The 13,818-nt window shown below is 42.0% G+C and overlaps 1 protein-coding gene across 1 annotated transcript in view; it reads right to left on the reverse strand.

Annotated features, from left to right (window-relative positions):
• HACD2 (3-hydroxyacyl-CoA dehydratase 2) overlaps positions 1 to 13,818 on the reverse strand; it is a 103,601-nt gene that overhangs the window by 25,603 nt on the left and 64,180 nt on the right. The window contains exon 4 of the mRNA XM_028505000.2: positions 12,522 to 12,610. Within this exon, the coding sequence (XP_028360801.1) occupies positions 12,522 to 12,610 (89 nt within the window). The remainder of the gene's footprint in view (positions 1 to 12,521; positions 12,611 to 13,818) is intronic.

Below are 13,818 nucleotides of genomic sequence, written 5' to 3' on the forward strand. Positions count from 1 at the left end.
TATGCTAGCCAATGCTTTGACACAATACAGGTGGCTGCTGCCTGTCTCTATGGCTTAAAAAGCAAGATAATGTTTTGTTTTGCTTTTTGTTGTTTAAGAGTCACCATCTCTCCCTCTTCTTGAAGGTTAATAATATACTTCTACCAACTTTAGGATGTCTATGCATCTCACCAGCTGCTAGCCTTTCCCAATATTCTTCCTGAGTTCTGTTTGATCATCTCACTTCCAAAGAGCATGTTATTAACTGGAAAGCTTTCATGCAACTGTTTCTTTCAATGCAACCCAAGCATGGAGAGCCCACCAGAATGAGATCATATTTAGTCCCAACCTTCATCGTATTATTTAATCTAGTCTAGGATCACAATAATAGGTTACTGTGGGCCCGTGGGGAGGGCTGGGCACACTCGACCCACAGTCTGTGCCCCCAAACCTCCAAATACAGTACCACAATATGCCCACCCAGCACAATAGAGGGCAGGATGGGTCATGGTCATACATGTAACTGACATGTCAAAATGACATGAAAATGACCATGTATATGTGAAACATCATGGTTCTTTCCATTCTATTACAACAGGTTAATCATCGCAGAAATCTCAGTAGGACAGGAAATAGAAACGAAGGCTATGTATACCATCTTCTGGAGCAGAAGTATTAACACAGTGGCCCATGGTCCTAGCCCACTGGTGTTTTCTTTGGGCATGTCCAGTGCTTTAAAAATATTTGATCCCAATTTTAAAATTGGGAGAGTCCATGGTTAAGAAAAATCTGGATTTCTGCCTTTTCTTTAAAAAATTCAGACTGCTAACCCCGGGTGCATTCAGCACTCACTGGTTCTTGGGCAATGGAGCATGCACCATCTGGTCACTGTTTCTCCTGAGCTTTTAAAGCCCATCTGTGGACAGGTGCCTGTTGCCAGGTGATGGCCTCTGCTGTAGGTGGCAAAGCGCCACACAAATGTAACATTTGAAAACTAAACTTTGAAGAGTTATAAGATATTATTTAAAAATTTGGTTAGTTTGCTTAGTTTTTACACGTGAGGCTTCGAACATACTTTTCTTTGAGGCGACAGCCTCGACAAAGGATTGCTTAAACCTGATCCAAACAAGGCAGCACCAATGCTGAAGGCAAAAAAGGCACAATTTTCAGGTCTTTGGTTTCTCTGGTAATGTCTTGCCAGGGAAAAATAAAGTAAAAGGGAGAAGATGCCAAAACTCATCCTGTTAAAAACAAACATTTATGGTAGCAATCTGAAGAAAACAAAATTCTTTAATGCATCAAGCTTAATAATTAGTTATTCCCCCCTCTAAAATGCAAAGCTCACTCTCAGCATGCATCCACACAGGCATACCAAGTCACATCTTACACATTCCCGAACGGCACCAGGGTTTCACTTCAGACTTGGAAAGGGTCCTCTCTCTGGAAAATGCAGACAACTTAGTAACATACTTTATTTTATCCACGATGCAACACAACTTGTCATGAAACTTTCCTGACTACATCGGGCTTCTTCACATGGGTAAGTAAAAAAGGTTACTGAACCCTCTTCCTGGAAAAACTGAACTATGCTGTATATGTACTGCACAGGAGCAGGGAGGACGTGACGATTTCTCCAAGATTCCCAAAGGGACCAGTTACCTGCTGTGTTCACGGTACCGACCAACTGTCAGGAAGGTGAATATACTTGTACTCTTGTCCATTTACATGTTTTTAATTAAGCTGTTTGATACTCCATATGCATGCTTAAAGCTATATTTGAAAAGCTACAGTATATAAAGAACCAATCTGGCAAAGGAACAGGTAATTTAAGAGAGTTCCTCCTGCCACATATTGCAACTTTTCAAGTGAACATTAATCGACACTTTGAAAATGCCACTCAGGGTACTGTGGGTCACACGTGTTTAAAAACAGTTTACAGGTAACAATCTTTAACTTTCCTTGACTTGCTGACATATGTTAGCAATGCTCATGAAGCATGCCCATTCTCTCACTTTCACAGTCTGAAATGAGAATCTCTGAGCTCATTAGGACAATAATGTTGAATATTCTTCTATAGCATCTTTTAACAAGGTAGGAGAGCAAAGGCCTGTGAAATTCTTTTCAACAAGGGTAAACCCGGGGGCATGCTGCCATGGCGAGCTCGTTGCAGAGGCCGAGCTGTGGGCCTCTGAAGGGTGGCACCACGTGGTCTCAGCCTCACCAGCCCATCACCTGCTGCCCTACAGATGACATGACCATCCACACCGTTTCCCACACCTAAAATTAGGATTTTTAAAAGATTTATTTATTTATTTTTAGACAGAGGTGAAGGGAGGGAGAAAGAGAGAGAGAGAAACATCAATGTGTGGTTGCCTCTCACATGGGCTCCACTGTGGACCTGGCCCACAACCCAGGCATGTGCCCTGCCCAGGAATTGAACCAGAGACCCTCTGGTTCACAGCCCATGCTCAGTCCACTGAGCTACAGCAGCCAGGGCTGAAATTAGGATTTTTATAACAATTTAATCTTGGGTACTAAAAACATCCCCAGATGTAAAGAACACAGCACACCAAACATACCATATAAATTTGCTTTAACCTTTTGATTTTTCTTTTTTTAAATATTTTATTCATTTTTAGAAAGGAGGAAAGGGAGGGAGGAAGAAGGAGAGAAACATTGATCCCTGAGAGATGAGAGAGAGAAACATCTTGCATGCCCCCAACCAGGGACCCGGCCCCCATCCCAGACATGTGTCCTGACCAGAACCAGAACTGACGACCTTTCAGTTCACAGACTGACACTCAATCCACTGAGCCACACCAGCAGGGCTACCTTTTGATTTCTTAAAAAATCATACAGTCATGTATACATGAGATAAAATATATGAAAACCTAATTGACTCAAATCAAGAGAATGGTAAATATTACACTGAACACTAAATAGCGATAGCTGCACTGCCCAACGGGGTGACCTTCAATCACATGACACTATTTAAAATAAAATAAATGAAATGAAAATGCAGGTCCTCATTCATGTTACAGGGTGCAGCCAAGAGGGGGGCCCCCCAAAGGGATTTGGAATGGGGTCCAGAACTCAAGGTGTCCAGGAAATATTAGGATGTCCTCACCCCTCCCCCGCACAGGTGTGGGTTGGGGGAAAAGACATATGGAGCAGGGCCACTGAGAGCTGTTTTGCACAGCAATAGCTTTGCAGCTAACCTCTGGTGTGGTCATTTAACACATCTATAACCTTTAACTGGTTACATAGATATGTTAAATAGCTGTGGCCATGCTCTGAGCCAGCAGAATGGAAGTAACTTCCCCACCAACACGTAACTGGGGGGCAGATCCCCTGAGTTACAGCACCTGTGTGGGAGCTTGGAGAAGACTGGCTCCATGACATGAGGCCACGCCTGCCCAGACTCATGATGGCAGCCCAGTAAAGCTGGAAGGATATGGGCACGCTGGCAAGTGTAGCCAATTGTGGGAGGAGCCGGAAATGGGGCTGCAGAGGAAGATTAGCGCGGGGATTTAAACCTAGACGCAGCAGCTTTTGGAGGGAGAACCATGCGGCTTTGCCAGAGTGGGGACCCCCGCAGCTTTAGTAGGGGGAACCACCATGCGGCTTTGGCAGAATGGCAACTCCCTTCCTCACAGCCATGGCGGAAAGAGGGCCACAGCCCTGTGAGGGAGAACCGTGCGGCTTTGCCAGAGTGGGAACTCCCATGGCCATTTTGCAAAGAGGACCACGCGGCTGTGGCAGTGCAGAGAACCATGTGGCTGTGGCAATAGAGGGGAGAGCCATGCTGCTTTGCCAGCATGGGGACCCCCACAGCTTTAGAAAGGGGAACCACCACCCGGCTTTAGCAGAGATCCCAGCGACACAGCTGATGGTGCTGGGAACCGAGGGAGGCCTACCATCCGAGACGGATTACTGGGAAGAACTGGGGGCTGCCTGAGCCACGGACTTCTATTTCTTTTCCTGAGATACGGTACCCCAGACTGGGCAAAGGATGAAGGAAGGACTGTGTGTGTTTGTGGGTGTTTTAAGGGACTTTGGGATTTTGATGAAGACATTAGGTCACTATTTTAAGTCTGTACAGCATTAAATAAACATTTCCTTTCCTTTTCATGAATCTCTGGCATTGAGAGATGTCTTTCCTATAAGGCGGAGGACATAACGAACCTGGAGGGTTCCTTTCGGTAATAGCATATTGTTCCTTGGCCCCCCTGCCTTCTGTAACATTCACACTAACCTCATTTCAGGGGTTCAACATGCATTCACATACAGCAAGTAGTACTGTATTGAACAGCACAGAGGAGAACACTTCTTCAACTGCGGGAAGTCCTACTGGACAGTGCTGGGAAATGGAACACCAATTTAGAAAAATTTGGTAAGCAACATGTTTCATCACTACATAGTACTAAAAAGTTATTAATTTTTTTTGGCTTGAAATAAATGGTTTAAATAAGCATCTTAATTCATTCCACCTTCAAACCATGGATGAAAACTGGTTTGAATGCTGGAATTCACTACTGGTAACTCACTACTGACGATACTCCTTGACAGCACAGTTCTGTGGAACACAGCTCCCCCCCACTGTTATTCTGCATTCAAGCTGATGACACATGTGATAAAGCTGAAACCGCTCAGGCTCCCAGCCTGCAAAATCTCATGTGCTTATCTGGGAGACTATTTCACACCCAAGGTAACAATTTTTTTCCTTCCTTCCTTCACTCTCATTCCTTTTCTATGACAGTCTCCAAATGCCAAAAGTCAAGTGCCTTCGTTAATCTCAGGACTGCAAGCAGCCAGATCTGCCTCTAAACAGGCTTCCTACTCTCTGTAAGTAGTAGCAATACATACAGATGCTACCTAATGATACAGAACATCTTATCCTTGAAGATGATGTGTTCCAACAAGAAATATCTTGTCAGAAACTTCATTATAAAAAATAGGAATAAAGTAGGAGACACTGCCAATGCATCTAGAACATTAATTAAATGAGGGGGGAGCAACAATATTTAAAAAGACCTACTGAGCTGTAAAATGCATTGGAAAACCTAAGATTTGGAAGTTCTGGGGCAAAGGGAACAGAAGCTGACAGTGCTCAAGCCTGAATGGACCAGGCATCGCCAGGACAGTCTAGGCTGGGGTAGGCTGGCAGGTCTGCCCTGGCCTCCCCTCTGGAGTGAGGTTTCCCCAAATGAAGGGACCTGTGCAGTGCTCTGGAGAGTCTGCTGGGTATAACTGCTCTCTCCTAACGGAACTGACAACAGGAATGGTGGATGTCAGATTTTGCTCTTGGAGCAAGGGAGCAAAAGAAAAGGTCCTAAGAAGCTTTAGAAAGGGGTATCAGGGGCAGAGTCACCACAAGGAGCAGAGCCCAGAGGAGACAAAGATTAACCTTAAAGACAAATGAAACCAACTTCCTGATTTGTGGAGGAATCTAGTCAACTACAGGGAGGGGAGAAAACCAGGCTCACAGTTGTTTCTATGGAAAATAATACAATAATTAACAATACGAGAATAAACTTTTGCATACTCACAACTGCAAACCTACCTTTGCCACACCCTGTATTAAATGACAATGGGTGCTACGTTCTGTAGGAAATGGTGGCAATGCTGGCTTGCATGGCTTAAGATGTCCATTGTTTTCACTTTTCAATGAAACTGACTTAGTTTCCAAAGAACAGTGGTAGAATACATTTTGAACAGATGAGCCCCAGTGGGGTTTTTGAGGGCCACAAAAGATCTAAGTCAATGGGAGCAAGATGCAACATGCTCTGTCGGAAGTGAGTCTACAGTGACATAAAAAGATCTATATATTTTTCAATATTTTGAAATAAACTCTTCATATACAACTCAAGAAAATGTTGGAAAGGGAGAGACAGAAACATAGTAAGATAAGAGTGGATAATCTGATGTTGCCAGAACCCCCCATGCAAAAGATAAGCAATGGCAAAACAAACCATCTAGCTATGGGGAAGGTAACCATCTTTAAGTGTCCGTTGAAAGTGACATTAAAGTGCTGCAGCATTTGACTAGGAGTTGTCTAAAGTTTGACAGAGCCCGATTAACAATCAAATAATAAGGTTTTCTACCTTTAGGAGAGATGCTAGTTTTAAATGTGAAGGTGATGCAAATCCACCTACAGAAATATTTAAAATAGAAAGTAAGGGAATAAATGGAAGAGTAGAGAATTTTAGACATTCAGCATTCAATGGGACCAAGAGATACTGAACATATGCCAGTGGCCTTTGCTACATAAGCGGGAATGTCACTGTGAAAAGGGCAGTGGGCGAGACGACGTCTGGTCCAAGCACAATACCTGAGGTGGGACGACGTGCCCCAGACACACTGCTTCGGCTCATCTTGAGGATGAGATAGATACCCTTCCTGCCTCGATGAAAGGTCATGTTCACGGATACCCATTCGGGATGGGCGTGTGCAGCACAGGACTCATGCTAACAAGAAAAGCAATCTCGGGAGGTGGCAAAAGCACAAGCGCACTGTGAGCCCAGCTGGAGCACCCAAAAGAGCCTGCGATGCAACCAAAACAGGAACAGGAGTGTGACACTTAGGGTATGACTTGGCTTAGTATTTTAGCTTTCACGAGACTGAAAAAGAAGAGGAAAGGAAGAAGTGTTCCATTTATGAAGGAAGTAGCATTCCTCCCGAAGTGAAACTGCTTTATAAGGTATTTCAGAAGCTGCTTGGCAAAAAATTACATGCTAGAGACCTTGGTTTCTAAATACTGCTCACTGTGTTTTCAATATATTTTTCTCATTTAATCTTTACAAAAAGCTGTGACATAAGCAGGACAGATATTAGTATTACCATTTTACAGATGCGAAAAGCACAACTAAGGAAGCTGAAGTGCTGTCCTAAGATAAATGTCAAAATCAATACTTATGAACCCCTCGCAGGAGTTATGGATAGTAAACCCCCACGTTCTAGAATACTGAGTTCGAATCACATAGAATGTAATAAAATTGTCCAAGGAAGGTGACATTTCTGGAGAAGTCCCAGGAAGAGAGATGTCTGCACAGTTTTCCTCGTGTGGAAACCACCTCAACAACCTGCCTGGTGGCTTTGGCCTGGCGGCAGGAAGTACCTGCCCAGGACAGAGTTCTTCCTGGCAACCCACCCCCCAAAGTGAAGCAGCTGGATTTTTTATGCCCTTCTTTTAAAATCAAAGCTAGCTTTGCTTCTTCAATGTTTTCAGATCTTCCTCTGCCTTCAAGGTGGGTCCTTCAAGCTTCCTTTTATATGCACATGAGCCTCAGTTCAGCACACACTAGATTTTGGAGAAAGCACCAGAAAATACTCAATACCTGTCTTTACTTAGCAGTGAAGAGATGCAAGGCTTTTGTTCTTCAAGAATAAAACTATGGCTCTTGGACTTAGAAAGAATGGTAAGATTTGCTTAGGATTCAAATAAATTAAATGGAAATGTGAAGTGAAACCGAGAAAAGAGAAAGATCAAATAAAAGCTTCAGCCCAACATACAGTATCTTAGAGCATTCTCAAACCTTAGAATTCATAAAACTACCTGAGGAGTGTAATAACAATGATGATTCTCTGGCTCCACTCTCAAGTGTGGGGCAAAACCTGGAATGTGCATTTTTAGTAAGCTTACTGGGTAGTTCTGTCCCAAATAGTCCATAAATCCCTATATGAAAAACAGTCCTGAACTTTCATGGAAAAAGGACTATTAATTGCAGGAATTCATCACAGAGCCACTTGAACACTAAAAAAACCAGAGAAGCAAACAGGCAAAATGTTGCAAAGCACCAGGGCTGAATGATGTGTACGCTTCAGGCATAAATGATCCGACTGGACAGTCACATCTCAATACACACGTGGCATGGCAGAGCTGTTGAAGAGGAAAGGTGTTTCTGAATCTGAGATGGGGTGTTCCACCCCATACAGATGACCCATGTCTAGCACATGAAAATAAGGATGTATTTACATCACATTTATAAAGGGTGAGAAGGAAACTTGGCCATTTATTGGGTGTGTGACAGTCACTTTGCCTCTTTAGCTTCCAAACTCTACATGGAGGAGACTACAACCTACCTCAAGGATAGCTGTCAAGAGTAAATGATCATACCGTATTTTAATAAGTTCTCTGTAAACCACAATACATCAAATAAACAAAAACCAGTACAATGATAAACTATTGGAAGTTACCAACTTTCTTAAACACTGTTGACAAGCTTTTTGTAAGCACCTTGCTGAGAAGTTGGTGAGAATGGCAGATTAAGTGCCATTAAGTAGCATGCCAAAAAGATGTGGGAAACAGCTGACTGGTGAAATCAGGAGCATTTACAGAACATTCCAGAGCAATGCAGGAAAACATCCCTTTTTCCAATAGCGGCAAAGGGGGAGAAAGGAGAGAAGGCTCAGCATTCCAGGGTATAGTTCTATTTTATGTAAATTACCCCTAGTAAAGTATAGATGCCCTTGGGCTAAAGCCACAGGGAGAGTCTCTAGCAGCTTGTTTTTCAACTGCTGCCCATGGAGGTGACCAGGGACTGCTGATCTTACACTAAGAACCCAGGGGAGAATTTGGGGTAGTTTCTTCAAAGAGGGCTGGTCCAGGAAAAGGGACAGTGGCCTACTCACATGTCCAGGAATCTAGGGCTTAGCTTAGCTACTTTTGGACAAGGAAGAATATGTGAACTTGTCTGTTTTTGAAGGGGGTGTGGGTGGCGTTAGTGAAAGATGGAAGGTGGTGTTTCCCACTGCAGTTCACTTTGAAAAGTGCCAATCTTGTTTAATTCAACATGAAGAGAAAGAACACACTCGAAGAGATGGTGAGAGGAACGAATGCCCGGGAAGGCCTGACACAGCAGCAGGAGCGCCTTCTGGGCTAAGCGGTGAGAAGGGACCAGTTCCGGTCTGGGAGACGGGTGGGAACACTGGAAACAAAAGAGCTCAGTGGGAACTGCTGATTCTCTCCTGTATCCCCCAGGATCCTCCTCCCAACCTGAACTTGTTTTTGTCAGGAGCTGTACTTTACTCATGTGTGTGTGTGTGTGTGTGTGTGTGTGTAATCTTTAAAAGGAAAAATGTGGGAAGGTTATGTTAGGTCAGGAGAAAGTTTTGAATATAGAGACCACATTTTTTCCTTTAATATGCTGCCAATCAAGGTGTCACTAGCTGATGGGTGGGTTTCTATATGTCATAAAGAAAAGCATCTGGTCACCTTTTATTTCTACAGTGTGCACGGTGACATTTATGGGGTAGAGAATTAAAATGACAAGTGGGGAGAGCCTATTAAAAGAAAATATGCCTCCAATATGAAAAAAGTAGTACCTAGTCCTCATCGGTATATGGGCTATACCTTAGCACATCACGTACAATTACAGAAAAACAAGGAATGAGCATGGAAAATATGAGCTGGTCAGAGAGGACTGAGCAAGAGTCCAAATCTAAAAGCAATGCTGGGAACATGAAGAGTTCCTGTCCATTTTAGAGGGGACTGTGATATAAAAAGAAACTGAGAATGATAGTAGTATGAAAAGAATTTGAACAATACTCTGAGAAAGTGAAATATATTTTACAGAGAGAGAAAGAGATAGACAGACAGACAGACAGACACTGACTTTTGTTGTTCCATGTATTTTTTTAATGCATTCAATTGGTTGATTCTTGCATGTGCTCCGACTGGGGATCAAACCCACACCCTTGGAGTACCCGGATGATGCTCTAACCAACTGAGTTGCCCAGCCAGGGGAAAAGTGAGATATATTTTATTAAGCAGCTATTTCTGAGGTCAATTTCCTTATGCATTAGTTATGTGGTTCCCACCATTAAAGTAAACATAGTTGAATATAAGGAAAATAAAGATATTTTAAAGATATTTCAGGAAACGAAAGAATGGAATTTAGTAGGGAAGTCATATGTAATGTTGTATAGAACAAACTGAATTATAGCTAATATGAAACTCTAAGCAGGAAAGTAGCATTTGGCTAAAAGAAGGGGCAAGGAACAGGCGATACACAGCAGATGGTCTCTGAGATGCCACAGAAACAGGCTTTTCAAGTTTCCTATCAATGACCTGGGGAGGGGTGCTATAAACAAAATGATGAATGAGTTCTGCCTAAAGAAAAGGGAAATAAGGAGAAAAGAACCTTGATCCTGAAAAAGACTGGGAACCCTATTTACACATGAATGAAGTCAACTGATCAGCCGGGTGTATACATAAGTGGTAGAAAGACAATGAAATTTACTGTATCACATTCTTAAGAAAACAGTATTTAATAATAGTAGAAACTGGTTAAATTTGGTTACGGAGAAATAATTTTGAACATTAAAATGTAACAAGTACATAACTTAAATTACTGCAAAGCTCAAATTCAACACCATCTGTCAGGCAGCGCGGTTACTGAGGTCAACGGCCAGCTCCACATAGCTGCAATCCAGAGACATCTAACAGTTTTTTAAGCCGAGCAGTCTTAAAGATCTGCCCAGGCAATCCTGGCAAATGCTGCTAACAGTAATATGGCTAACAGAATTGCTAGAATTGTAAGCATTTATTTACTTGCTCTCCTGACTGCCTGCCAGAAGGGCTGATCAGCAGAAGTGGCCACGAAGCAGAAGAGAGATGAAGCGGAGGCCATGAATAATCCCTCAGTTGCAGCAGTGGCAGAGGGGCTGTGGTGGCTGCGTGGTGACGGTGTCGGACGGGAGCGTTGGCACCCGCACAATTAATAACTGACTGTACTGGCAAAGCGATTACACACTCCATTGTCGACAGTCCTCTGTTTTCACATACCTAACATTTCATCATTGAACGTACACAATTATCTATTTAAGAATGTAAGTGGGTTACTGTTAGAAAGGGTCACTTGAGACTATTGAGAAGTTAAAACTATCCATTAGTTTTAAAATAAAAAGGAAAGAGTGTATACAAGAAAGAAGGGAGCAAGAAATGTAGGTTAAAATGATGATTTATATAAAGAAGTTACATGGTACAAGTACAGCAACTTTTTCTCACTCCATAAACAAGAGTGAGAACAAAGGGCAATATATTACATTTGGGTCTATTTGCCTGTTTTTTCTTTTAACATTTTTTTAAAGAAATGTGATCACTCAAAAAAAAAAAAAAGATGTGATTGTTTTATATTCTCCCTGCACAGAAAGTTCAGACATCTGTAAGGAATGAAACAGGGAAAAAATAAAAAAGCCTGTGCAGCTGCAAATTCCATGTGAATCCATATGAATTTAACAAAAATAATACCTTAGCTTAATCAATTCTGGTTAAAAACTCATTAGCTCTGTGTACTTTTCTGTTATCTACAACATATGCCAATAAAAAGTTAGAAAAACTCCTTAGTTGAAATACAAATGAAACTGTCAATATAAATCCCCCAAATCAAAGTATTTGAGAGATTTCAGAAGAATAGAGGGCAACCCCCCACCTCAGCAAAACAAAAAAAAACCAAACAAACCTAGAATAGTGCTAATGGATAAACACATTTCATGAGCCCCAAAGAACCCAATAATACTGGTAATAGGTTTTTGGGACTGAAAAACAGAAAAATGAATCCTCATGGTGGTTACAGGTACTTTACCTAAAGGTGACATTAGCAAGAAAGAAATGACCTTTAAAAGGCAAAAAACATATAGTGAAACAACGCCTTTCCCCAGTATGAGAAAATGAAAGCACAGCTGTGAGCCCACACCTAGGTAACATGGCTCTCCCCCAGGCCTGCCTGGGATCCCTCCACCCAGACCCCCAGCAGAGAGCATTCACCTCTCAGGTCCCCTGGATGCAGCACTTTGGGGGAATTCCATTAACTGTGCTGGGCTGGGTAGAAACGACTTTGTCTCTCCGGGTCTTAAAAAGATCAGACTGTTCTGTACAGAGAACATTTTGAAGGTTGTCAGAGGAGAGGGGTGTTGGGTGAAGAGATAGATGAAGGGACTAGGAAGTACAAACTAGTAGTTATAGAACAGTCATGGGGATGTAAAAGTACAGCATAGGGAATATAATCAATAGTATTGTAATAACTATGTATGGTGCCAGATGGGTACTAGATTTATTGGGGTCATCACTTAGTAAGTTTTTTAATGTCTAATCACTGGGGTGTACCACTAAAACGAATATTAATTGAAAAAATAAAAAATTACTTTAAAAAAGGTGACTGTCCTAGGAATGAATTAACGTCCCCCACTCTCCCAACAGTCACGCTATAAGGATGCAGTTGTCTAGATGTTAGCGTGCTGGATACAAACAAGACACCAGAGGAACATAACCGGTGTGCAGATACATCCACGCCACCCAGCTGTCCATGGGATCAAAGACTGCAGAACTTCATCATGTACCTAGCCCTCTCTTTAACAACACTGCATATTTGGGGTGTGTCTCCCACTAATCACCCAGTTCCAACAGTGAATATGAATTCTCCGGGCTATATTGATGTGACATGGGATTCCATCTTTAGCTCTAACACACATATGAGAAAGAACAGCTGACTAGCTTTTGTTAGTGCTGATACTTTTTTATTTCAGTCTTTACAAACACTTACCTCTTTGACACTATGTGTTACTGCCCATATTAGAAAAACTCTTGACATCACCTGGAAAGAAGTCAGGACGACAGAAGATGGGACAATTCCTGAAAGAAATTTTAGGATGGGTAAATAAATGTACTATACTAAGTTTCAACATGAAATAAATGTTCTAAAACATTTAAAATTTTAATGTTTGGACACAAAACCATCTTAAACAGCTGAAACTTATCTTTATTGCTATATAAACTATGTTTTTCAATGTAGTAAAAACTACATTAAAAACTTTTCCTCCCTGAAAATAATAATATGGTTAACTACAATAGCAAACCATGGAATCCAGATACCCTTCTTCAGCCTGACCAAGTAAACTATTTTTTACGCTTATCATATAAGCAGAGAAAATTAAAACCACTGCTTAACTTTTAAAATTAGACATTGGAAGTTCATTTACAATATGGGTTTCAAAAATGAATAGGCACCCATGGAAGAGAAATCAACCAGCTTTGTGTCCAATGAATGCTGGAAGCTCCTGAATATCAAACTTGATATGCTACCTAATGGTTAAGTTGGTACCCTTTTACAATTCACTTGAAGATTTTGCCAATAAGCATAGCAAAATCAAAGTTTGTTATCTTTATAAACCATTTCTTCTCCCCTTGTTTATTACAGTAAGCACTGGTAAAATTATCCTCCCAATATCTTCAAGCTATAACGCCAGAATCATCTTTAATTACTTTATATAATCATCAAGTTCTGCTAAGTTTGCATTTCTTTGGCCTCTTCCTTCAATGCCTACCAACCACGATCTCTATCTAGAAACCCGCCACTACCATTACATACAATTCTTGCCTCCTTTAGGCCACCCTAGACCCAGCAATAAGCCATATCTATAAATGTCATTTTCTCTTTGTCACTTTACACTGGCAAGGGACTGCTCCTAAAACAAATCTGAAAGTAGAGTTACGGGCGTCCATCTGGCAGCCCCTCCCCACCCCACCATTTCTCTCCAGCCTTTCAGCTGCTGGCACCAGACTTCCCAGCTTCCGAGGCCTCTCAAGTTGCACAGGCCACTCCACAGTTGCCAGGAACCCCTCACCACAGTCACAGATTCTCCTCCCACTTTAAAAATCACCTTATCTTCAGTACATGCACTGGACTATCCCCGCCCAATCTTTAAGCCCTCCAAAGTACACCCAGACTTCTGAACACTTATACAGTAGGACAAACTACAACTTGCCAAAGACCGTGCACAAATCAGATAGAGATAACTGCCTCTATTGGTTTGGCTGTGAAAGGAAATCACTTTATATCT

This window comes from Phyllostomus discolor, chromosome 2 (genome assembly GCF_004126475.2).
Source record: "Phyllostomus discolor isolate MPI-MPIP mPhyDis1 chromosome 2, mPhyDis1.pri.v3, whole genome shotgun sequence".
Lineage (NCBI taxonomy): Eukaryota > Metazoa > Chordata > Mammalia > Chiroptera > Phyllostomidae > Phyllostomus > Phyllostomus discolor.